Source organism: Bos javanicus, chromosome 10 (assembly GCF_032452875.1).
Source record: "Bos javanicus breed banteng chromosome 10, ARS-OSU_banteng_1.0, whole genome shotgun sequence".
NCBI classification, from domain to species: domain Eukaryota; kingdom Metazoa; phylum Chordata; class Mammalia; order Artiodactyla; family Bovidae; genus Bos; species Bos javanicus.
In genome coordinates, this window is record NC_083877.1 from 77,249,485 (window position 1) to 77,277,347 (window position 27,863).

Here is a 27,863-nt window from a genome sequence, read left to right on the forward strand (position 1 = left end):
GTCTCCATGTGTTTGTGGTTTTTCTTTTCCCCTGTAACTGATTTCTAATTTCTTAGTGCTATGGTCAGAAAAGATGCTTGATACGGTTTTAGTTTTCTTAAATTTACTGAGGCTTGATTTATGACCCAAAATGTGATCTATCCTGGAGGATGTTCCATGTGTATTTGAGAAGAAAGTGTATTCTGCTGCTTTCATATTGAATGTCCTATAAGTATTAGTTAAGTCTCTCTGGTCTAATATGTCATTTAAGGCTTGTATTTTCGTATTAATTTTCTGTCTGATTTGTCTGTTGGTATAGATAAGGTGTTAAAGTCCCCCACTATTATTGTGTCACTGTCAGTTTCCCCTTTTATGGCTGTTAGCACTTGCCTTATATATTAAGGTATGCCTCTGTTGGGTGGAAGTATTAAGTCACTTAGTCGTGTCTGACTCTTTGTGACCCCATGGACTGTAGCTGCCAGGCTTCTCTGTCCATGGAATTCTCCAGGCAAGAATACTAGAGTGGGTTGCCATTCCTTTCTCCAGGGGATCTTCCCCATCCAGGAATCAAACCCAGGTCTCCTGCATTGCAGGCAGATTCTTTGCCGTCTGAGCCACCAGGGAAGTCCTGTGTTGGGTGCATATATATTTACAGTTGTTATGTCATGTTCTTGGATTTATCCTTTGATCATTATGTAGTATCCTTTCTTGTCTTTTGTAACGGTCATTATTTTAAAATCTATTTTTTTCTGATAGAAGTATTGCTACTCCACTTTCTTCTGATTTTCTTTTGCATGGAATATCTTTTCCACCCCCTCAGTTTACCTGATTTGTAAATCTTACCCAAAATTCTTTGTGTTAACAAGGATACTTTTCTCATATTTGAAGTGAGCAGGGACAACTGTCAGTCTAGATTGTTCTGTTTTTGGCTTCTGGATAATGAAACCATGGTCTAATTTACACTTTCTATTTCACTTGTCAAAATAAACATCGACACAGATTTCCTTGGAGAATTGAGCCTAAGACCTCCTTAATGTTGATATCACAGTATCTTAGAGCTGAATTTCAATCCAGATTTTCCTATGTGATTATTCTGTTAAAACTGATGTCGTTGCTTGACCCTTCTACCAATCCTTGGGTTCCACTTACATTTTTACATACTGTGTAAAATGAATAAGCATAACCAATGAATAAGCATAACCACAAGCAGCAGTTCATTTGAATAAAATAATATTTTCTCTCAATAGATAGATGTCTTCCATTTATCTAATTTGACAAAGCTTGACATTTGAATAAATGTATTTATTTTTTGTGGTTTTTCTGGAAATATTTTAGTCCCATTAGTGCCTGTTTAACTAACTGAAAAAACCAACAGACATTTTAAAAAATGAGCATATGTGAATTACTGAGTATAATTCTAATTTTCAGCCAGTTTAGTTCATATTTATAAATGGTCCAACTTTATAGTATCCTAGTAGTTTATTGGCAAGATGCCAAAAATATAGATTATAGTTTGCTTTTTAAAATAATTCTTTTTATTGGGTGAAATGATCTGATCTTAGCAGTTCTAGTCTTCCATGGCAATGACAAAGTTTAGGCAGATGATGAACAACTATGTTAGTTAATCTTGTCTAAATAAAAGATATTTTACTTGATATTTTTACAGCAATATTCTTTTTTTTCTTTTTAAAATTGTAATTATATATTTGTATATATAGTTTAGTATAGTTGATTTACTAAGTTGTATTAATTTCAGGTATACAGCAAAGTGATTCAGTTATATATATGTGTGTGTGTGTGTAAAATGAGTGTGTGTGTGTGTGTATGTGTATGGAGAAGGAAATGGCAACCCATTCCAGGACTCTTGCATGGAGAATGCCATGGACAGAGGAGCCTGGTAGGCTACAGTCCATGTGATCATAAAGAGTCGGACAAGACTGAGTGACTGACACATACACAAAAACAGATATATGTATATTATATACACATATATGTATGTATATATTATATTCATTTATATCATTTTTTTAGATTCCACATATAAGTGATATCATATATTTGTCTTCATTTTACTTACTTCACTCTGCATGACAATCTCTAGGTCCATCCACATTTCTATAAACTGCATATATATATATGCATATATATTATATAATATGTATATAATATATATATATTCTTTTTCAGATTCTTTTCCATTATAGGTTATTACAAGATACTGAATATAATTCCCTGTGCTATACAGTAAGCCCTTATTTTTTCTCAGTTTTCTTTAACATAGTAGGTATATGTTAAATCCAAACTCTGAATTTATCGCTACCTCCTGCTCCCCTTTGAGAGCCATAAATAGGTTTTTTTATGTCTGTGAGTCTTTTTCTGTTTTGTAAATAAGTTCATTTATATCATTTTTTTAGATTCCATATATAAGTGATATCATATATTTGTCTTCATTTTACTTACTTCACTCTGCATGACAGTCTCTAGGTCCATCCACATTTCTACAAATGGCATACTTCCGTTTCTTTTTGTGACTGAGTAATATTCCTTTGTATGTATGTACCACATCTTCTTTGTCCATTCATCTGTCTGTGGACATTTAGGTTGGTTCCATGTGCTGGCTTTAGTAAACAGTGCTGCTGTGAACATTGGGGTGCATGTATCTTTTAGAATTAGAATTTTCTCTGGATAAATGCCCAAGAGTGGGATTGCTGGATCACATGGTAACTCTATCTGTAGTTTTTCAAGGAACCTCTGTATTGTTTTCTGTGGTGCCTGCACTGGTTTACATTCCCACCAATAGTATGTGACACTTCCTTTTTCTCCACATCCTTCGCAGCATTTATTATTTGTAGACTTTCTGATAATGTCCATTCTGACCTGTGTGAGATGATATATACCTCATTGTAGTTTTGATTTGTATTCTCTAATAATCAGTGATTTTGAAGCATCTTTTTATTTACCCGTTGGACATCTACAAGCCAAAGAGAGAGGCCTCAGATGAAACTACACCTGTCAACACCTTGATTTTGAACTTTTAGCCTTCCTAACTATGGGGGAAAAAATGGAGAAGGCAATGGCAACCCACTCCAGTACTCTTGCCTGGAAAATCCCATGGATGGAGGAGGGCCTGGTAGGCTGCAATCCATGGGGTCGCTAAGAGTTGGACACGACTAAGCAATTTCACTTTCACTTTTCACTTTCATGCATCGGAGAAGGCAGTGGCAGCCCACTCCAGTGTTCTTGCCTGGAGAATCCCAGGGACGGGGAAGCCTGGTGGGCTGCTGTCAATGGGGTCACACAGAGTCGGACATGACTGAAGCGACTTAGCAGCAACTATGGGAAAATAGTTTTGTATGAGCTAGCAGCTTATGGTATTTTGTTATGGCAGCCCTTGAAACTAATACAGCATATGAGAGTTCTAATTACTCTGCATCTCACCAACATTCAATCTTATACTCTTAATTATTATCATTCTAATAGGTGAGAAAAGATACCTGTTTTAATTTGAATATCCTGGCAACTAAAATTTTGAAGTTGATCACTCCTCAGAATTATTAATCATTAAAGTTCTCAGCTGTGGATTGCATGGTCATCTATTTTGTACATTTTTCTATCAGTTTGTCTTTTCTTATAGATTTGACGGAGTTCTTTATATTATCTAGATAATAATTTAGATAATTTCCATTATCCTCTTGCATTCTATAAACTTTATTGCATACATTTTTCTATTCCTATTTAAGGCAGTTACGTTTATCAGTCTCTCTTTTTAAGGTTTAGGCTTTTAAATCCTTGTTTAAGAAATCCATCTCTGACCCAAGGTCATGAAGAATATAAAATTTCTTCTAAAATTTTAAAGTTTTGATTGTCTGATTATTTAAATTTTCACATTTTTCAAGTAGGAACCCAGCTCTCTAAGCAATCATTTATTGAATAATTTATCTTTCCCTAGTAATTTAGAATGATACCTCTGTTATATATGTTGGGGTCTGTCTCCAGGAACTTTATTCTTAAGTTCCATTAATTTATCTGATTTTTTGCCAGTACCATACTGTTTTGTATTATATTTAGTTAATCTGATTGGGTAAATCCTCCACCCATTTACTATTTTGCAAAATTTCTAATCTCTGAGGATTTTTGTGATTTATATGAGTATTAGGATCACCTGAACGACTGATCTGATCTGATCATTCAATTAAAAGATCATTTTATAATTTTTATTAGAATTATATCTGGTCAATTTGGGCTGTGATTACTTCTTCAGAAAATATATGATATTTGTCATGCATATCTTACTATTGTTTAGGTTTATTCCTTCCTTATCATTTTGTTTGTTATTCTAAATGTGATGTATTTAAGAGATACATTTTGTAATTTGTGGTTATTGTTTAGGGACAGTAAACTAATTTTTTATATCTTAATACTGTGTCTAGAAATTTCCTTGAACTGTCTTAGTGCAGTTAGTTTGTAGATTATATTGGATTTTCTACATTAAAGATCATATCATCTGTGAATATCAACAGTTGTTTCTTCCTTTCCTATATTTTAAGTCTTACTCTTTCTTACTGCATTGACTAAGACTTCCAGAACAGCAGAGCAGTGATGGCAGACATTTCTTCTGCTGTTTCTAACTTTAAAAGGAATACTTTTAATTTTGATCCACAGTGATTTTTACTGTGAATTTTTTGATACATACTCCTTATCAACTTAGGGAGTTTACCTTCTATTCCTTAAGAATTTTATAATGGATAAATTTTAACTTTTGTCAAATGATTTTTTTCCTGTTTCTGTTGAGATGGTAATTTTATTATTGCCTTTAACTTGTTATTTCATTGAATTTACATTAGTATCTTTTCTAGTTATAAACCAACTAGATATTCTTGATAAAGTCTGGTCATGGTATATTTTTTAAAACATTGCCATGGTAATATATCACTTAGGATTTTGAAAACAAATTTTTTGTTGGCCTTTAATTTTCCTTTTCTTGACCTTTATACCACTTTTCTATCAATTTTATACTAATTTCAGGAGTGGGAGTTTGGAACTTCTCTTTTTATATTCCGTAGGAAAAAATTTATATAACTATTTTATGAATATTTATGAAACTAATATATAAAAATGCCCGGTCCTAGAGTTTTTTTAACTTAAATAGCTTTTTGATTACTGACTAAATTTCTGTTTCTTCTTGAATCTATTTTGATATTTCAGTTTCCTCTAGAAGTTATTTTTTTCCATATCTTAACATTAAGTGCCTGAAAATGTAGTATTTTGTGATGAGTTAAAATTCTATATCTGTGCTTGTAATTCTCTTTTCATTCCTAATATTGTTTATTTGTGCCTAGGTTCTTTTTCTTAACAAAGATCTTTATTGTTTCAGCATTCATGGCAAAATCATTGGAAGTATTAATATTTAAGAATGGCAACCTATTTTAAATGAACTATTAAATATATTTCTGATGAGAAAAGTTTAATTTTTCTGAGAGACCTGTGTAATCATAACACTTAGGCTACAAGATTCACTGTTTTTCATATTCTGACCACAAAGCAGGAATTTACTGATTTTTATGTTTTTGAACAGAGCCACTGAATTCCCTGAAAAGTGGCTTATGTTTGTGTATTAGAAGGACAACATCATGTTTGAAAGATTTTCTTCAAATGTTTTATTCCAGAGAATAAGTTTTGAAATATGCATAATATTAGAAAACATGAACATGTTGACATTTTTAATAGGAATGAAGATTATCTACAGGAAACCCTGTTTCATATTCCATGACATTAAATATAATCAGTGAAATAGGCCAGCCACACAGTCTGCTTTCCTTTCATTCTCTGATGACTATTGATGTTTAATCTTTTAATATGCTTATGTTTTTTTTAATTTATTTTGTGTGTGTGTGAAGTATCTATTCAAATCTTTTCCCATTTTTTTCCCCCCCGCTTGGGTTGTGTTCTAATGATTGGATCCTTTATATAATTTAGACAGAAATCTTTTAACAGATATGAGATTTGCAAATATTTTCTTCTAGTCTGTGTCATGTCTCACCATTGTCTTAACAGTGTCTTTTTAAATAAAGAGTTTTTAATTTCAGTGAAGTCTGATTTATCAGTTCTTTCTTTTATGGATCATGCTTTGGTGTCATATCTAAGAAAACTTTGCCTAACTGATGATCATCAAGGTATAATTTTTTGTTTTCTTCTATGAGTTTTATTGTTGTAAAAGCTATTCTTTCCCCACTAAATTGCTGTGACTTTATAATAAATCAGTTTTGCATACTACGTGTGGTCCTATTCCTGGACTCTATTCTGTTTCGTTGATTTCTTCATTTATCTTTATGCCGGTACCTCGCTATAGTGATTATTGTAACTTTACAATCTTGATATCAGATAGTGTTGGTCTTTCAGTTTTCTTAGTCTTTCACAGATTTGTTTTAGGTGTTTGCCGTTCCATATGAATTTTAGAATTGGCCTGTCAGTTTCTAAGCAAAGTTCATCATTTTTGCTTTGTAGATTTTATATATCTTTTACTGCATCATATTTAATTTTTTCATGATTTTGTTACTATAAGTAATAATGTGCTTTGAAATATCAGTTTCCCATTGTTTTTTCCTAAATATAAAAATACATTGAACTTTATATGTTGATTTTGAATTCTGCACCCTTATTAAACTCCCTCAGATATGCAACTTGGGGACTTACAAGTTTCATGAATTTAGATGTTCAAATAACTCACCAGAGTTGGATATTTTTAAAAATAAGCCTTCTGTCCCTTCCTCTTTTTCTTTTCCTGCTAGAACTCCAGTAATCATAGATTGCTTTGCTGATGGAATTTATAATTTGATTTGGGGAATATATAATTTCCTTAGTCTTTCTTCACTCTTTTTCTTTTTGTTTCTTTTTGCTCCTCTGACTAGATAATTTCAAACGAGCTGTCTTTAGGTTCACTAATTCTTCGCTTCATCAAGTCTGTTGTTGAAGCTTTTTGTTGAATTCTTTAGTCATTGTATTTTTCAGGTCTAGGTTTCCGGGGGTTTTTTTGTTGTTATGGTTTCTGTTTTCTTATTGAATTCACAATTTTGTTACATGCATTGTTTTCCTAATTTTTATTAGCTATGTTTTTTCACAGTTCACTGAATTTTTTTAAGAGGATTGCTTTCAGTTCTTTGTTAGACAGTTGACAGATCTTCATTTCTTTGGGTACAGTGATTGGAGCTTTATTAGTTTCATTTGGTGGTTTTATATTTACCTGATTCCTCATGATCCTTCTGTCCTTGTGTGGATATATTCTCCTTTGAGAAAGTGGCGTCTTTTCCAGCCTTTACTGAATTACTTAAGCAGGGAGAGACCTTTACCAGTCAGCTCAGCTTAGGGTTCTGGATGGGCAGCTGGTAGCAGCCTTAGACAAGGAGTGCTTACATTTATAACATGAGTTAGAGAAGGCTACTGTGTGTGCTCTGAAGTTGAGGGACAGAGCAAGTGTTATTTTTCTGCATTTAGGTAGGTCTCAGAGCTGGGCTTCACATTTTCAGACTGAACTGCTAGCTGAGATCTGCATTCGGGTAGGGCTACTTGCTAGGCTCTGTAGTCACCTAGTCAGGCAGGGCTGTGGGCAATGTTCTCTAGCCTGCTGTCCAGAGAGTGCTGTTGTTTGCATTTTGGGAATGAGCAGGGCCATACACTGAGCTCCACATTCATCCATGGTTGTATGGGGCCTCAAGCTATGCCCCCTGACTTGATGACACCATTGACAAGACTCTGTATTCAGTTAAAGCCATACACAGAGCTTTATGATCGGACGGGAACTCAGGGTGTACTCCTAGATCAGACTGGGACATACACTGTGCCCCAAAACTGGGTGGGCCTATAGGCTGGGTTCTGTAATTTAGAAGGCTATTGTCTGTATTCTGCTGTTTGACAGTCTCTTGCTGGGCTTCTTGGCCAGGTAGGCTGCCAGTTGTACCCCACAGTTGGGTGGAGCTGGAGGCTATGCTCAGTGGTTGAGGGGTTGCTTTTTGGACTCACTGGTTGGGTGGGGCCATAGGTTATGCTTTATGATTAGGTGAGGTGGTTACCTGGACATTCAAACTGGGTGGGTTTTCAAGCCATGCTCAGCAAATAAATGGGTTGTAGGCTATGCTGTGCTGCTGTACAGCACCAAGGGCTGGTCTCCACATAGTCAGTACCAGAAGCTAGGCTTCAAAGCTGTCGAGGGACACTGTCTGGACTTTCTCAGTCAGACAGGACCAGTGGTCATGCTCTGTAGTTGGGCCGGGCTGCTGGCTTGTCTGTCCACTTGAATGGGCTTATAGGATAGGCTTCAGAGACCAGGGTCTCCGGTCACCTGTGAGGCTGGAGACTATGTTCAGCAGCAGAGTGGTGCTTCTGGCTCAGCTCTCTGCTTGAACAGACCTGCAGAATGGGCTCTGTGGCTGCCTCAGGGCCCTGGCCAGGCTTCCTGGTCAGGTTGGCAGTATACTGGGCTTCGCAGTTGGGTGGGCCTGCTGACTTGCTTTCCTCCTAAGTAGGCCATAGGATGTTCTTCATGGCTGCCCACAACTGTGTGGCATCTTTTGCCAGTCTTCACTGTTGGATGGGATTGGAGGCCATGCTCAGTGGTTGCATGTGGCCAGTGACTTTCTTCCCTGCTTGGGTGGCCATAGAATGTGCCGAGTGACTGCCTAGCATCTCAGGCCAAGCTTCCTGCTCAAGGTGGGGTTGAAGGCTATGCTCAGCAGTTGAGTAGGGCTGCTGACTTGCTTCCCTGTATCGGCAGAGCCCTAGAATTTGCTCCTCCTCCAAGACAGCCCTCTGGCTGAGGAACCAACCATGCAGAACTGCCAGCCAAATTCCCAGACCAGCTGAGGTCATGAGTTCAGCTCTGCAAGAGGTCAGAGTCGCTTGATCAGGATCTCAGTTCAGGCCCAACTCCTAGTAGGAATGCAGTCTGCCAAGATCTGTGCACTGACTGCTGTGAGCCCTTTCCTCCTCCTCTATCTCTAGCTGATTCTCCTAGTAGTCCCCATGAAGTACTTAAGTGGGCCTCCCAGGAAGCATCTGGAATGCTGGGGAAGCTTCATGTCCTCTTACACTCTTTTTTTTCTGCAGGAAAAACTTTAGGCCCAGGGGATCTCTTCAGTACAGCACTGCACTGAGCTGGCGAGGGTTGGGGTCGGGGAGGTGGTCAACGTGAAATCACTCCTCTTGCTCTTCTAATGCCCTTTTTCTCAGCTTTTATGGTTGAAGGGGATACTTCATACTCACCCTTTCGTTCTGGGATCTTTAAAAAGGTATCTAGTCTGTGAATAGTTGCTAGTTACTCTCTTCCTGAGGAGTACTGAAGCCAAGAATCACCTATTTTTCCCTCCATCTTTCTCCAGATTCCAGTTTTATTAAACCATTGTTTCATAAGCTTTATCAGGGTTTTCATGTGTTTTTGTTGTTGTTGTTCAGTCGCCAAGTCATGTCTGACTCTTTGTGACCCCATGGACTGCAGCACACCAGGCCTCCCTGTCCCGGGTTTTCACTTGTTCCAGCCTTAATGATAAATCTGACTTCTGTTACTTCATCTTGGCCAGAAGATATTCTATATATCTTTTTGCACAGTGAATGTAATCAGATCAGATCAGATCAGTCGCTCAGTCATGTCCGACTCTTTGAGACCCCATGAATAGCAGCACGCCAGGTCTCCCTGTCCATCACCAACTCCCGGAGTTCACTCAGACTCACGTCCATCAAGTCAGTGATGCTATCCAGCCATCTCATCCTCTGTCGTCCCCTTCTCCTCTTGCCCCCAATCCCTCCCAGCATCAGAGTCTTTTCCAATGAGTCAACTCTTCGCATGAGGTGGCCAAAGTACTGGAGTTCCAGCTCCTTCCAAAGAAATCCCAGGGCTGATCTCCTTCAGAATGGACTGGTTGGAAAAACATTCAATTACCTAAATATTCAGGTAAAGAGATTGTTCTTACAGATTTACTCTTTTCTGTATGGGATTTGGAAAGAAAAGCCCTTATTGTGTTCATTTTTTGCATTGAGTTTTCTATTACTTTTCTTTTTTTTTTTTTTGGTAGTTCTTTTTTTTTTTAATTTTTAAACTTTACAATATTATTAATTTAGTTTTATTTTATTTTATTTTATTTTTTAACTTTACAATATTGTATTGATTTTGCCATATATCAAAATGAATCCACCACAGGTATACATGTGTTCCCCATCCTGATCCCTCCTCCCTCCTCCCTCACCATACCATCCCTCTGGGTTGTCCCAGTGCACCAGCCCCAGGCATCCATTTCTAGTTTATAAACCATAACTAGTTTATCCATAGTTGGATTACATTATTACATATAAATCACTAATTCTTTTCTGTTCTATTAGAATTAGATCGGATTTAATGCTTAATGGAACTCTGCTGAAAAGACCTTATGCTGTTTTTCCATGCCTGTTTTCCCCTAACATTATTGCATAAAGAAATGAGATAAAAAGGAGAACCTGGACATATCTTTCTATTGACTGAAATTTTGTATCACTAAAATGTATTCTGGAAAAGGACATCCTAATCCTATGGTATATTGCTGCCATAATAAATTACAAGAGGGGGTAATTTTATTTTATTTTCAAATTATTTCCTACAAACCAGCCATCTAATTCGGAAAGTGGTTAAGAGCCAAGTTTTAAAAATTATGTACCAGGAAATGCCTCATTTATGAATGTATACGTATTTGTGCTCATAAATTGGGTAATTGTGCACCTAACAACTCTCTTCATTTTACCATTATTCTGTTGTTTGTATACAAATGAGGCTTCTTTTAATTCAAATTCTGTAGCCTGGAACATTCACGATTAGTGGATGACTATCATTTCTGCTTCTGTTCAGTGTTAATGCATACAATTTCATGTGAAATTATAGAATATTTTATTTACTCTGGTATAACTGTAGCTTCCCTGGTGGCTCAGACGGTAAAGCGTCTGCCTGCAGTGAAGGACACCCAGGTTCGATCCCTGGGTTGGGAAGATCCCCTGGAGAAAGAAATGGCAACCCACTCCAGTACTCTTGCCTGGAGAATCCCATGGGCGAAGGAGCCTGGTAGGCCACAGTCCATGGGGTCACAAAGAGTCAGACACGACTGAGCAACTTCACTTTTTCTTTCTTTATAACTGTACAAGAGCTTCTTTACTAAGCATTCATTCTGAAGTTAATTTGACTTTATCTGTTATATAAAAATGCTAGAAAAGGTATTGAAGTTTTATATTACTTTTTTCATCAGGTTGATATCTAAATTTAAATTCTGTCAAGTATAGTCTAAAAATTGGAATGATTGCGATGGTACAAATTAGTATCCCAGGCATTTTAAGGTTACAGCTCATCTCTAAAATGACTGAGCCCAGATAGAGTAGTCCTCATAAGGCTTATTGACAGACACTGTGCTAGCTATTTAGAGACATTTCATCATTTAAATAGATTATAGAAGAAAAAATCAGCCATTTTTTAATCTTCTCAATATTTTTCCAAAAGTATATATACATATTTATATATATGTGTGTAAATATGTGTGTATGTATTAGTTTCCTATTGCTGCTGTAACACATAACCATAAACTTCTTGGCTTAAAATAGTAGAAATTTATTATCTTACAGTTTGGAAAGTCAGAAATGAGTTACATGGAGCAAAACCTAGGTGCCTGTGGGGCCACATTCACTAGAGAAACTCCAAGGGAGAATCTGTGTTCTTGCCTCTACCAGCTCCTAAAGATGCCTTTCTTGAATTTGTTGCTCATGACCCATTCCTCTATCTTCAAAGTAATAGGTATGACCTTCTCCTCTTTTGTAATAAAATTTCCTTCTACTCCCCTCTTATAAGAACACTTGTGGTTACAATTTATGGCTCACTTGGGTAATCCACGCCTATTTCCCCTTCTCAGGATCCTTAATCACACAGTTTTCTGTCACCTAAGATAGTATTACAGATTCCAGGATTAGGATGTGAATAGCTTTTATGGCAAAATTGGAGTATAGAATACTGTCAACAAAAGTCACATAAAAACAAAATATGTTAGAAATAAGTACAGTTTAGAAAAAAATTGTACAGGTTGATAATATAAGCAAGGAGTTCCTCTGCTATGTTCCAACATTTTATGTTGTTGACTGGTAGTTTTCATTCCCGACATAAACAGGACATTAACTGTCAGGTGTTTTTTCTGGTATTCTTCATCTTCTATTCTTGTCTTTCCCTTCCTTATACAACCAATGCTTAGTAATCTAAGGTTATAAGTTCATGAACTGGAGCACAGGTTTACATGGCCTGATATTGTGATTAATTTAGAAATAATTTGCATTTGATATTTGAACATAGACATGTTTTCAGTTACAGGCTTTTGTACTCCTTTTAAGCCTTTTTGTCACCCTGTCCTTGAATTTTGTTGTTCTCAACACTAGTGAAAGAATTGATCACTTTGGCACTAACGGTGTAATTCAGAGTAGTATGATGAGTTTTTAGGAGACAGCTGTAAAGGTTCCTTAATTCTTCAAAGATCATACATCTCTGAGCTAGATTATTTTTTTCTGTGTTCAGTATCATTCCAGTGTTTATGTCTTACCCTTACCTTTGAAGAGAAAATTTCATTTGGTACTTCTAATATGTGTTACGGTCCAGTGACTTCTAGAGTTACCAATAAATACGTTTTAGCAAAGTAAGCATGTATTTTCTTGCATAATGTATAAGCTAAATGTTTACGTTTCCTTCCTTGAACTACAGAATACCAGAAGGCCCCATTGATCAGGGGCCAGCTTCAGGAAGGATTCGTGCTTTAGAAGAGCAGCTTGTGAAGGCCAAAGAACAGATTGAAAATTATAAGAAACAAACTAGAAATGGTAGGTAATCATACATTGTTTCTCCTCTTCAATATACTGATATTAGTACATATAATTGAAAGTTTCCTTTCATCAGAATGTTGGAAATGTTAATACTCTCCATTGCTTGACAACAGGTTTGGGGAAGGATCATGAAATCCTAAGGAGGAGGATTGAAAATGGAGCTAAAGAGCTTTGGTTTTTTTTACAAAGTGAGTTGAAGAAATTAAAGAATTTAGAAGGAAATGAACTCCAAAGACATGCAGATGAATTTCTGTCAGATTTGGGACATCATGAAAGGTACTTCATTTACATTTCATTTGGGATTTAGTAAAGATTATAATCTAAGAATGGGAAATGGAAACCCTTGTTAATTTCCCTGCTGAATGGCAAATGATATCTTCCATGCTGGGAAAGATTGAGGGCAGGAGGAGAAGGGGACGACAGAGGATGAGATGGTTGGATGGCATCACCGACTCAATGGACATGAATATGGGTAAACTCTGGGAGCTGATGATGGACAGGGAGGCCTGGCATGCTGCGGTTCATGGGGTCGCAAAGAGTTGGACATGACTGAGCGACTGAACTGAACTGAATGTTTAGAAGCAGTAGAGTGCCTGAGGGCTCAGTGGACGATAATCACTGAATGTAGTTCATCACCAGAAAATATTATTTTAAATGAATTTCTAGAAATCTTTATGCCCTGAATAAACTCCAAAGGTAGTGCTCAGTCAGCTAGCAGTACATTAAAATATCTTCCTTTAAATCTCCTTGTTATACAACTGACATTTGGAGCGGAGTGTGCAGTTTACATTATAGTACATTCATTGGAACACATACTAAGGCTGGCAGTTATGTTTTGAATTGAAACACTGAAAACTTCAGCAACTTTTTAAGATTTCTAGTGAAAGGTTAATAAGTTTTTGATAAAAAGGAGCATTCTGTTAATTGCTCTTCCATTTAGTTGCTAGAAAGAAGAACCTAAAATCTGCCTAGTTAAGTTTGTTTCTCCTGTTTGCACATTTCTGAAAATGTGGAGTTTATCTTCCGTGGCAAAGGACACATTTTGGTCTGGTGTGTTCATGCAGAACAAAATGTATCTGAGAATCTTTATAGATATGTAAAACCTGTCCGTAGGCCTATTATATTTGCAAGTCTATATTCCCAGTGGGATTCTGATGGCAATTACTGTCTCATTAGTGAACAATAAAAGAAAAATTGTTGTATTAACACAGCCTACCACTGTGAAGAGGAAAAGAATTACCCCACAACCTAGAGATTCATATATATTAACATATCTGCAATATTATAGTTATTTTAAAATATTGCTTTGCTGTTTTAAGTGAAATTACAAATAAAATCTGTCAGTTTATTGAAATCATTTTAGTATTAGTGAATCTACAGCAGTTTAAGATAGCATAAATTTCAAGAGCATTGATTTACTAGGCCACAGATTCAGCAGTCTCTTTGAAATTTTTGCCTAACTTGCAGTCAGGCCATACTTAGACCTTTAAACCAAATATGGACTGATTCTGTCCTTAAAGCTTCTCCACCCTAAGCTGATTCTGGGCACCATGGTTCTATTATTTGGAGCTTTGTGCTTGTGTGCTTTGCTAACTGCAGTTTTTTAGGAAAATGCAGATCTGAAGAGGATTTGAGTTGGGCAGACTATATGGTATTTTAAAGGATAAATTTTGGCTCTTCTGATATAATATTTAAAGTTTGAATGATTTAATTACTTGAAAATTTCATTTTTTCAGTTCAGTTCAGTAACTCAGTCATGTCCGACGCATTGTAACCCCATGGACTGTAGCACGCCAGGCTTTCCTGTCCATCACCAACTCCCAGAGCTTGCTCAAACTCATGTCCATCGAGTCAGTGATGCCATTTTATTTTTTTGCCTTTTCCAAATTAAAATAATTATTTAAAAATTATTTTGTGCTTAGGTTCTGTGAATGTATATAGGAATTGAAAAAATATGTGGAAATAAAAAATTTTGGGCCCTGAAAAGTTGATGTAAATCAGTGTTAATTTTTTTGTGAGTTGAGTTCAATCTTAAATACATTTTGTTTCTTGACACTGCCTGTTAGTAAATGTTAAGTAATAATATTTTGCTGAAAACAAAAAAGGAAAGAGACCCAAAATACACAGTTTCTTTTGCTGTCTTAAGCAGAACTTGTAATGAACTTGGGATACAACTTCACAGGGTGGTAATTTAACTCCAGGCAGCCAGATTAGAATGTCGTATTACAAATAATGAACAAAGGACAACCAAAAATTATATAAATAACCTTTAATGAATGTACGAATAGAGAGGATTTGTAGGTATGTAGCATATGCCATCTTACTGTTAATTTCCAAGATGTTTAAGTATAAGAATTAAAATAGACCTTTGTCTCTGGTGATTTTAACATTACACAAAATCCCCATTTTCTTTTTATGCTGTCCCAAATTATAGCATACAAGTGGTCTCTGGACTGAAAGTCAATGTTCTCTGAAAAATTAGTTAGAGGTTAAGTCTATCAGTTTTATTGTTCAGATTTCCCTTTGAATCACTCATCATTTTTTGTTCAGAAAGACATCAGTTATAGTGAAATTACTTATGGGCTTTTGTTTTTTCAGAAGGGCTTTCTTTATGTCTTAAAATTTTGTTCTCATAGAAACTGATATCCTTTTTTTTTAGTTTCTAAATCAACTTTATTGTGTCATAATTTATTTACAATGAAATATACATAATGTAGTCTATAGTTCTGTGGGTTTTGACAAATGCTCCTAGTTTTATAACCATCACTGCAATCAAGATACAGAATTGCTACTGCCCTAGGGAAATTCCTTCTGCTCCTTTATAGTCAGCACCCTCCCACCCCCAACTCCAGTCCCTTACAGTCACCAAATCTGTATCTGTCCCTATAATTTTGCCTTTTCCAGAATTTTATGTAAATGAAATCATCCTATGTAGATTTTTGAGAGTGGTTTCTTTCACTTGGCATAATGCATGTGGGATTCACACAGGTGAGAAAAATAGAAGCCACAGAACTTGGTGACTGATCCAGGGTACGGAGATGGGGGACTCAAAAGTAATTGAAGACTTTGTATTTTGCTGGAAGGATAGCATTCATAAATGGAGATCATTGTTTCTTGTGTAGTAATTTGATTTTTTTCCCTGACAAAGTGTAGTCTCCTGAAGGCTAGAACTCTAAATTCAATACCTTCTCTACCCTGCAGTGCTAAGCACTTTTTATTTAGTCTGCATTCAGTAAGTTATGTCTTTTTTATTTAGTATATACATTCTTTGATTATTTCACACTCTACTTTGCACCCTGTGCAAAAACAAAATCCTATTCCATCGAAAGATTTATTAATTTTGTGCAACTAAAGGAAATTATATAACTGAGGTCAGAATATTCTCTTGTAATTGAGCATTGCAAAACGTATGAAGGGTGAGTTATAGGAGAAAAGTCATTTACCTCTAAGTATAAAGCTAGAAAGCCCCAGTTGATTTAACAGTGGATGCTGCAAAACAGAATATCTGTTAGAAATCACCGAGTATATAGGGGAGGAATTAGAGGTGGGGATCTAAAGTGTTATCAGAGTCATGCTGAAAGGAAGCCTGTGGGGCCAGAAGAAAACCTGACGTTTTATATTTTTGTACTCAGTGCCCTTGACTGCATGTTTGATTTACGTTGGAGGATTTAAGTGACCCCTGTATCTAAAAGTAGTCATGAGACTTCAGTTATCCATGAATCACTAAAAATACAGTGTTTCCGATTTGGAGTATAAATCTGATTCTAAGCAATGAAGTATGAACTTTCTTTGAATGTGAATGATAAAAAATAATGTTGCTTACCAAATATATCTGATCATTTGTTTATATTTCATGGGCCCTGTGCTCAGTAATTTTTTAAATGCATCTAAAAATATGTTGAAATTGAGGTGGGTAAAAAACCCACTTTGCCTCATCATAAACTTATTAGGGTTGTTAGAGTCAGAGAACTAGTTTAGATTTTATGTTTTATTCCATAGTGCTACTCTTCCTTGAAAGAAGAGGAGAAAAAGTAAAATGAATATGGAACATTATTTTCTTTTGATGACTGTGAGCTCTTGGTTCCAATCTATTTATTTTACAGACACAACTGGAAATTCAGTTTAATATTGAAAAGGAAAAAATATGTATCCTTTGTTGTTTTTACACATTTTTTCATACTCAGCTTTTATTGTCTCTTAGGCCTTATAGTTTAATATGATAAGTAAAATTGCACATCTTTCATTTTAATTCTTAAAAAAGTAATATACCATACTGAAAGTATATAAATCAGAAGTCCTTTTGTATATGTTTATTAGTGTATATTAGGTTTCTTTTTATTTGTGTGAACAATATGAATGGTTTATAGCAATGTTATTATGGAAAGTATATTTTAAATAAGTCAATTCTAAGAGCAGAACTCCTTATTCAGTGAATAAATTTCCTAGAACCCTAATATAAAACACTAAATGTTGAGTAAATCACAAATATTGCTAATGTCTTCAATTGTCATACTAAGTAGAAAAATTTTAATTTCTAAACATTTTTAACTCGTAAAGTCATGGTCATAGAGATTATGAAGATATTTGAAATTCAGTGCTTATCATCTGATAAATAGAGGCATATCTCACAACAGTCTCTTATCAACATATAGGTAGGTAAATTAGAAAGTCAGTGGGGAAGTCAAAAGTGCTCTGTGCCAGTTGTTAAGAATTTTTGTGTGTCGTCATTACCCTAGTCTTCCTCCAGCTTCAGCAAGGTATCAAGAGCAGCTGGAGGGCGTCTTAAAACAGGGATTACTGTATCCCATCCTCAGAGTTCCTGATTCAGTAGGTCTGGAGTGGGCCCGAGAATTTGCATTTCTAACATCTTCCTAAGTGATACTGTTGGTCTTTGAGAACAAAGGCTTTACAGAATCCCTGGTTCTCTTTATTGGTTCACCACTTATAGAGGCTATGTTAAAGTGAAACTGAAGTCGCTCAGTCGTGTCTGACTCTTTGCGACCCCGTGGACTGTAACCTACCAGGCTTCTCCATCCATGGGGTTCTCCAGGCAAGAATACTGGAGTGGGTTGCCATTTTCCTTCTCCAGGGGATCTTCCCGACCCAGGGATTGAACCTGGGTCTCCCGCCTTGCAGGCAGATGCTTTAACCTCTGAGCCACCAGGGAAGCCCAGAGGCTGTGTTAAGTTTCTTGGAAAAATCACATGTTTCTTGGAAAAAATCACATGTCTCTATAGGTTGGTGCACCTTATCAGTAAACTGTGGGGAAAAAAAAAAACTCTTCCTTTGCTCCCCACTTGATGCTGTTTCTTTTAGTGAGGGGACCATATTTCTTTTCTAGAATGTAGCTCTCATTGTTCATTCCTCAAAATACCTACCATTAATGCAGCCTGGATTCCAAATATCATGTGGGTTTTAGCTCTCCTGAGATTTTTAGCAAAATGCTGTTGACCTGATTAGCCTATTACTTGGGAGCTAGTAAATTAATAATATTCTTTGACTTTTAGGAGTTTTTATTTTTTAAGAATTTAGAAGGGCTGATGGTATAATAAATAAATACAGAGTAGAATATTATTATTACCTGGTATATTGATCTCAAGCATTAATATCATTTCATCTTTCAGTTGATCATTCTAATGATTATATGTGACCATGCTTCATAGTAATACCATCACATTTACTTGATGCTTCTGATATCATTGATCATGAATTGACCCTGGCCTCTTTGAAATAGCAAGAGGGAAATCAGCCGTTTAGAATGGTTATTTTTGTCATTATGACTTGATTATTTATGTAGTAGTTTTAAGTGCTTGGATTTATGATTTTTTAGATTTGGCCCTTAGTTTCTGAGGATATCATGAAAAGTTTTATCTTACCACCCTTTTTGCTTGTTCAGAAATATATTTCACTTAATCATTGTTGCTTTGGCTCTTTTTGTCATCTTTATGGCACCAGACACCAATTTATGAAGTAGTTAACTGGAGTTGCTTCTTTCTTATTTTAAATCATACCAATTATTAAAGGATAGGAGGTTTCACAGAACTGATGAGCTATTTCTCAATTAAGTTGACTGAAACTATTCAGAAGCAGCCTAGTGAAGTAGCAGTCTCATTGCTCCTGCCTGGTTTGTATCATCTCATTACCAGTAATTTGTAAAGCAGCTTTGCTAAGGCTGAGAACAGCTATGTTTCCCAAATGATGAATGATACTTACGACTAAGCTGATTAGCTTTTTGCTACTGTAGGGGAATATGGAACAAAAATACTTGCTAGTCATAACCATTGTGGTCCAATAGCTTGTTTTGTTTTCCTCTCTTTATAAAGTAGACTCTCTTCAACTGTCTTTGAAAGGTCCAAGAACTGAAATTTTCATTCTTGAATAGTTTTGTGAACCTTCAAATCTATCATTCTTTGTGCTTTATTTTATTATATACATACTTAATTTTTTTCACATGTGTTTTGATTCTTACATGAAGCTGGAATGTAGTAGATATTCTTTCTCCAGTTTTTAGTCTCTTTAGGCAAAACGTTTTTGTATGATTGTTTTCCTACTAAGGAATTTAGTGATACTAAATATCACTAGATACTATCCAGTGATACTAGAACATTCCTCTTAATGTCCTTGGACAAAGGGAGACATTGTCATATGAAGTTACTCTTATTCGGCTTGTTACTGAATTTCTATGTGCCAGATTGTGATTCTCCATCTTCTGTAAGGGAACATTCTGTCCTGAAATAAAATTTGCATTGGAAGGAGAATCTGGTGGGAAAGTGTGTCTTATCTAGTGGCCCTAACTCTTGTTTTGCCTGTCCCCACCTTACATCTCCTTGGGTGTGGTTTCCAAGCTCAAAAATTTGTTTGACATTAAAAATACTTAACTTACTAAGGATATCCTATGTGCCAGTCACTGCAATAAAGGCTCTCTATTCGTTTTCTTATTTTATCAACATAACAGGAGACACGAGACACAGGTTGATCCCTGGGTCAGGAAGATACCCTGGAGAAGGAAATCCACTCCAGTATTCTTGCCTGGAAAACTCCATGGACAAGGAGCCTGGCGGGCTACAGTCGAGGGGTTGCAAAGAGTCAGACATGACTGAGCACGCACGAGCAATACTATGTGGCGAACCTCCTTATTTTATAAAAAAGCTGTACTCAGGCCTAGAGAATTTAGATAGCTTATGCAATTAAGTAGCAGAGCTGTTCTATGTAAATTTCTTTCTCTTAATTGCTAAATACTTCTCTGAGCTTTATTTTTCTCTTCCACACATGGAGATATAATTCCTGCAATAGTAGCATTGTGATGATTAAATGTGGGAAAATAAATAAAACGCTTTCCACAGTCACTAACACATTGTAGAATCTGGTAGATTGTAGTCAGACCTGCCCAAGGAAAGTCCCACAGAGGATATATATAGAAAATTCCTAGATCCTGCAAGGAAGGCACCATTAAGGGGAGATTGTCACAGTGCTAACAGGAAGAATTTCAGGGTCTGAAACCTAAACATAAGCCTAATGGAGCTCACTCACCAAACAGCATAATTATTGCCCTGTGTTTTTATTGCTGCCCTTTGGGACTCCCCTCTGCCTGTGTGGGCTGTCTGAATGGCGGTATTCTAAAATTCCTCCTGAGACAACATGGGAGGCAGCGGGAACACTGTCTGCCTTTCTGCCTGCTGCTCACAGTTTTATCCTTTGCACTGTTTGCTTCTGCCCCAGGAGCAAACCCAAGTGTTGCCCCTGATGCATATTCACCTGTGGATTAGGTTTCATGGTGTACCCTCCCTTAGTCACATTTGCTTTCAGTTCAGTTCAGTTCAGTCGCTCAGTCGTGTCCGACTCTTTGCCACCCCATGAACCGCAGCCTGCCAGGCCTCCCTGTCCCTCACCAACTCCCGGAGTCCACCCAAACCCATGTCCATTGAGTCTTGCCATCCAACCATCTCATCCTCTGTCGTCCCCTTCTCCTCCTGCCCCCAATCTTTCCCAGCATCAGGGTCTTTTCCAGTGAGTCAGCTCTTCACATCAGGTGGCCAAAGTATTGGAGTTTCAGCTTCAATATCAGTCCTTCCAGTGAACACTCAGGACTGATCTACTTTTAATAAATTCCAGTTCCTTCACCTTGGGCTTTTCTTGCTTGAATTACATCTTCTGTGCCAGCCATCTGGGAGAGTTTCCCTCTTCGGCATTTTGAATCTGGTATAAAAAATACTCTGCTTGTGGTTCTTCATTGGCATAATTGAGAAAGACCTGAACATTTAAAAACAGTTTTGTGAATATTAATATGTATAAAAATAGGAAAATTAACAGCAAACATAAAGAATATAAATGTAGACCAGCTTTGGAAGAAGGGTTTGATATTTGTCAGCTATGATTTTTGTCATATTTTGTCATAGCTGACAAATATCAAACTCCTGCTCTTAGAGTCACAGGTGTTTGTCTGGCCTGTCACTTATCTTCAGATGTGTGTATTCCACCCTCAAATGACCAGTGCTGTTCTGCTGGTCCTTTGCCTGGATTTGTAGTGATATTTCCCAGACTTTAATACCTCAGGACTTTAGATTCATCATCCACCTCCTAGATTTTTGGTAATCTTCATAGTCAAAACCGAGTCAGCCAGATTATCCCAGCTTTTGAGACACTTGTAAGAGATTTGATTTTAGGATGGAGTCACTGAAAATCCAGAATTTCTGTGGAGTGGTTTTCAGACATCATGTTTCCCAGTAATGGGCTGGGAAACTGAATCTTTCTCTTTGGTTATCCTCATGTCTTTGGCTAACAGGTGACAAATTTTGCAGGATGGTAACTTCTAAACATTATTGGATTAGCAAAGAACTACAGTTGACCCTTTAAAAAATGTGGAGGTTTGGGACACCAATCCATTGCACAGTCAAAAATTCACATTTTGACTTCCCCAAAATGTCACTAATAAATAGCCTTCTGTTGACCAGAACCCTTACTGATAATGTAAACTGTTGATTAACCCATGCTTTGTATGTTGTGTACCAATATTATGTAGTCTTACAATTAAGTATACTATAGAAAAGGAAATGTTATTAAGGAAATCATAAAGAAAATACATTTAAAGTACTGTACTATATTGATACCAGAAGTTTATGTCCTCTGTTTACAAAATGAATTGTCTCTCAGTAGCTTCATCTATACTGTTTTATAAGATACAAAACACTATAGGTATTATACATATTATAGTAGAAAGCAAAAATGAAAAGATAGCATAAAAATTCATTTATTTACAGCTATAACAATATATGTATTATACCTGTATCAACAATGATTGCTTTAAAGGAGGAATATAATCAATATAATTACTTTGTGGTAGCCTAGACTATACACTAGTAAATGAATTGTTATAAAATTTTTATAGCAAACAGTTTTACAGTCATATACATAACACAGTATTAGAAATATTACATTTTTTTAAAAACCTATGATTATAGGCTAATATGCAGTTACTCTAATTATGAAGAAGGAATACTCTATAATAATATAGTTCTTTGAAAGCAAAGTTATGAAACAGTAAGAAAACTAGCACATTGTTAATTTTATATTAAATATCATTCACTTTATGCCTATGTAAGCACCTATGAGTACCAGCATATATTTTACACATTTATGATACATCTTTTTCTCAATTTTTTTTTTGTTATTTCCATAGTACGTGGTTCATCTGTAAGTTTTTTCAAATCATCTCAAATCTGAAAAAATTTTTTCCAATATTTATTTTTAAAAAACTGCATATAGCTAGACTACTTGCACAGTTCACATTGTGTTCTTCAAGGGCCAACTGTAGGTTGAATTTAAAGTCATTTCCTGGACTTCTCTTCTTTACGTGATGTGCATGGGGAGGCCAAGAAAAAATGATTTACAAAGCAAGCTCGAGTTAGTTGACTATAGAAATAGAGTGACTTATTTTGTGATTCTGACTGCATCATCATAAAAAATTAGTGTCCTTTTTTTTTGGTCTTTGGTCTTCTAGTTATGAGACTGGTTATTCCACTTTCTTGACAGAGATTGAGATGAATATGAATAATTGATTGCTAAGACTTAGTACTGATGTAGCTTGGTAAAAACATTCACTTTTATGTTTTCTAACTTATTAAAAAATACAGAGATCAGCTTTCATTCCCAGTGGTAAAGTAATGATTACTGTGACATGAAAGCATAAACCATGCCAATTTTTATATTTCAAAGAATTTTCCCCTCTAAATTATACCCAATGTAGTTTTTACCTGCTTGAGACTGTATGGTGATTGTCATGGAATGTATTGCTATTTGTTTGTGTGTATGTTTATTTTTAATGTAACGCCATCAGAGCATATTGAATTTCCTTTATTCCTTTGACATTTGCTGATAGACTGGTTATTTATCCTGCTGTATTATTACCTCTCCAGAAACAACACTGTTATTTAAAGTTGAGATTTGCAATAAAAGTTGTGATTACTCCTATTTAATGGGTAGGAAAAAGCAAATGACCATGTTTGGATATGATGAAACCTATGAAATGTAAAAAATAATATGACAGTAATGGAAAAGAGGCCTTATAAAACTGAGAAAATAATTTAAATAAAATTCAAGAGCCCTATAACACCATTATAGTTAAAGACATCTCCTGTTTCCATGATCAAGTCACACAATTTCATATGAGTGGTGACTTTTCCCCTAGCAACTATAAAATGCTACATGATAGTCCATAGGGGCCTCGGTTTGGTAATCTGAAGAAAACCTGAACCTCTGTTCAGTGTATAAGACTGTAAGTTAATTTCTTAGGGAGGCATTAAGTTGTAGATATGGTTTTTCCAACTAAAATTGCTCTTTCAATGAAAAGAAGTGTTTTGAATCTTTAGGTTGGAATAATAAGTATAAAAATAGATAAAGCATCACATATTAGATTCGTGCCCTATTTTAAAAGGGTAAACATGGAAATAGTCAAGCTGTGAAGTGTCCTGTGCATGAATAATGTTGACACATTGAACAAATGCCTGAAATGGTTCACAGATGACCCTGTTATTCCAAAGCATTGTATAAAACTGTTCCACTCTTAGTTGGGTGAATATTCTAAACTGTAGCTATGATTTTGCATTTTTATGTGTGTATTATTAATAGTTTTGCTTTATTAAAAGGGTCTATTACCAGATATTCTCTGTTTATTATATGTAGTTCTGATGGTTTTCTATGACAGTAAATAGAACTTTAATTTTTCCAGTGGGCTGCCATTTTTTATTCCCAAATGCTTTATCATTTAGTTAAGAACCAGGAATAAAAGACAACTGAGGCTGTCATATACTCCTACAGAAGTCACAGTTGTTAAGGGCTGGTTTCAGTATCTGTTAAATGAGTCCTTACTGATCAGTCCCTTTCTGCAGGGTGCTATAAAGCACTGACTATTGGGTCATTTTTCTGACTGGCCGTTAGTCCCACAAATACTGTCATCCTCATACCCAGTGGGTCCTTCCTCTTAGTTGTAGAATCATTCGTAGGTCCTCCTCAGACATGGGCAAAATCTCTGAAGCAACTCTCTGAGTCATTCTAGCATAAATAGCAATGTCTTAGTGTATTTGGGTTACTGTGACAAAAATACCACAGATGCATAGCTTATGAACAACAGAGATTTATTTCTCACAATTCCGGAGGCTGAGAGGTCCTAGATCAAGATACTGGCTGATTTGGTGTCTTATAAGTGACCTCTTTCTGCTTTATAGAGAGTGCCTTCTCACCATGCCATCAATGTGGCAGAGAGGCTAGAGAGTTCTGTTGTGTCTGTTTTATAAGAGCACTAATCTCATTCGTAAGGGCTCCACTCTCATGACCTAAGCACTTCCCACAGGCCCGACTCTTGAGTACCATCACACTGGGCATTGTTTCAATGTGTGCATTTAAGGGGACCGCAGATGTTCAGTCTGTAGCAAGCGACCACCACATATATTATTACTTTGTTCATATTATCATTAATCCTTTAAAAAACTATGGCAGGTATTAAAAAACTATATGGCAGATATTGTAATACTTATTTTAAAATGAAGTAACTATTTCTCAAAGATGTCAAAAAAAAAAAAGCTAGTAAGAGGTAAACCCCAAACTGAGAGACCTGTCTGGCTCTCAAAGCTTTTTCTCCTCTGATTTGGAATCTTTCTGATTTGCATATTTACAATGAATGGTGTCCACATTTTTGCACTCTGGACCCCTTACTTTGATATTTGTTGTATGTGTAACATAAAAAATACGTGTTAATATTGTTTATGTACTCAGCAAGGCTTCTGGTCAATAGTAGTGCTATTAGTAATTAAGCTTTGGGTGAATCAAAAAGTTGTATGCATTTTCAACTGTGTGTGGCGTGGGTACCCCTAATCTCTGAGTTTGTCAAGATCCAACTGTATACTATTCTGATAAATAGAAATAAATGTCTAATTTTATAATTTTCAGAAACAAATAGAACATACTTAATAAGCATTCTCTAAATGGAAGAGTTCATATAAAATATGGTGAAGGAGTATAAGCTGGAGTTATAACTAGTTAAGGATTATCCCCAGAAGTTCTCTAGCACAAAATTGGATTTGTGAAATATGAAAATTATCAATATTATCTCATCCAAAATTCTTGAAGAATTTTTTTGCTACTTTTTCGTTTAATTTAATTATCTATTCAAAAATGTCTACTGGGCATTTTCTGTGTGATCAGCACTGTTCTGTAGGCTGATTTGTGGTGGTTGGCGGGTTTAAAAAGTACTCTGCTACCATGGAGCTTAAGTTCTAGAAGGTGGAGGAAGATAATAAAATAAGTAAATGATGTATATTAAAAGATGATAATTGCTTGGAGAAAAATAAAGCAGGGAAGGAAAAGAAGGAAAATTAAGAGATGTGATGGTAACTGGGTGTTGAATTTTTAAGTGAGAGTCTGGAAAGCCTTTTAAAGCAGAAAGTGAGCACAGATTTAAACGACATTTGGGTGAGTCATGTGGAGGATATCTGGGAAAGCAGCATTCCAGGAGCGAGAAGAGCAAATGCAAAGGCCCTGAAGTAGGAACAAGGCTGACATGTTCTGGGGTTAATAATAAGATTATGTGGCTGAAATAGAGTCCACAGTGAGGACAGTAGTAGGAATGAGATCAAAGAGATAAAGGAGGCCTTATTGTCTGGGGCCTTGTAGTTCAAAGTAATAACTTCCAGTTTGACGAAGTGAGATGAAGAGCCAGTTCATAAGAGCAAAGATATAACATCATTTGACTGGCATTTTGACAGGATCTGGCTGCTGCGTTGAGAATAGACTGTAGAGATTGGCAAGGGTGGAAGCAGGGAGACCTGTTCAGAGGTTACTGTAACAATTTAGGTGAGAAGATGGTGGCTCAGTTGATTGGAGTGCCAGTGATAATGCTTGGTCAGAACCTGTTTCAGTATTTGCTGATAGGTTGTTGGGGGTTGTTAGAGAAAGAGGAGACTTGCTTTTTACTTTTCTTTATTGGTAAAGGTAAGTCATAGCTTGTATTTAATGAAATGTAAGTAAAACCATCTGCACCAGCCATCAAGTTTCTCTTACCTAGTATACTGAGCATTTTAGTTTACTTTGCAGGAAATTCAGCATGTTTTAATTGACACTACCAATTCTATGCAAGTATCTTACAATCATCTTATTAATTTAGACCAACAGTTGTCAAATTATAGGCCAAGGGCCAAATCTGGCTCATAGCCTGGTTTTGTGAATAAAGTTTTATTGAAACATAACACACATTTTTTTTTTTTCCTGCATATTGTCCATGGCAACTTTCCTGCTTCAAAAGCAGCAGAAACCCAGGAATCCTAAAATATTTACTGTCTGGACCTTCATAGAAAAATGTTTGCTGACCTTTGGTTTCAACTATTGTGTCAGAATTGTGCCAAGATTTTCCTCTCATCTTTTTCCAAGTATGAAGAGGAAATTTAAGAGGGGTCAGAAAGTGACAATTGAGGGAACAAAATGGTAATATTCAAATACTGGCACCAACGTATTTCTCTCCCTTATGCTAATCTGCCTGTTTCTTTGCTGTGGATATCCACTTCTCCCTAATCTCTGAAGTGCTCTGTGTTGAGATATAAGTACACATAACTGGCCTAGGGAAAAAAAAAGATTTGTTTTTCTCAATAGTAAAGATTTACTGTAGGAATGACTCTTGGATGCTAGAAACTAAATTGTTGAACTTCACAATCTTGACAGAAAATAAAAGACAAGTACCACCATCAGCGTGAGCATCAATCTTTATGAAGAATTTGACTCATCTTATGATTTTGCAAAATCCTGTACAAATGAAGTACAAATAAGTTAGACCCCCACTGTTGTTTGGTTTTTATAGGTCTATAATGACGGATTTATACTACCTCAGTCAAACAGATGGAGCAGGTGATTGGCGGGAAAAAGAGGCCAAAGATCTGACAGAGCTGGTGCAGCGGAGAATAACGTATCTTCAGGTAAGAAGGTTAGGTTAATAAATAAATTCGAGTGAAAAATAGGAGGAGAAACATTAAAACTAAGAGTATTTGTCCATTCATTTTACATATTTATTCAGAAAGACACTATGGCATGCCTTGAATGGAATATAAAGATGGCTAAAACAAGATCCCTGCCCTAACAGGGCTACTTCTGACACATGCACACAGAAAAACTATAGTGCAAGATAGGAAGTGCTGCATATATGAGATATGATGAAATGCTCATTGGAGGAAGATGTCACAGATAGCTTTGTGGAAAAGATATTATTTGACCGAGCTGTAAAGGATAATCATATAGGATTTAGACGTCCAGAAATGCACAAGAGTGTACTAGCTATAGCATGCTGTTTGCTGTGCTCATTCGCTCAGTTGTGTCCGACTTCAGATGATATGAGTAAAGCTCCTACCTGGGAAAGAGCAGTACAGGAACCCAGTGAGAAACAGGATATTTCAGTTTGTCTGGAGTTTTGGTTGTGTGAAAAGGAGAGTTGGTAAAGGGAGGTTCTGGAGCCAGATTGCCGAGGTCCTTTTCTACAGGTTAAGCTT

General features: G+C 36.1%; 1 protein-coding gene across 10 annotated transcripts in view; it reads left to right on the forward strand.

The window, feature by feature from the left end:
• FUT8 (fucosyltransferase 8) overlaps positions 1-27,863 on the forward strand; it is a 332,211-nt gene that overhangs the window by 203,897 nt on the left and 100,451 nt on the right. For all 10 annotated transcript variants that reach the window (XM_061429157.1, XM_061429161.1, XM_061429158.1 and 7 more), the window contains 3 exons: positions 12,722-12,837; positions 12,954-13,116; positions 27,182-27,296. In XM_061429157.1, coding sequence (XP_061285141.1) covers positions 12,722-12,837; positions 12,954-13,116; positions 27,182-27,296 — 394 coding nt within the window. The remainder of the gene's footprint in view (positions 1-12,721; positions 12,838-12,953; positions 13,117-27,181; positions 27,297-27,863) is intronic.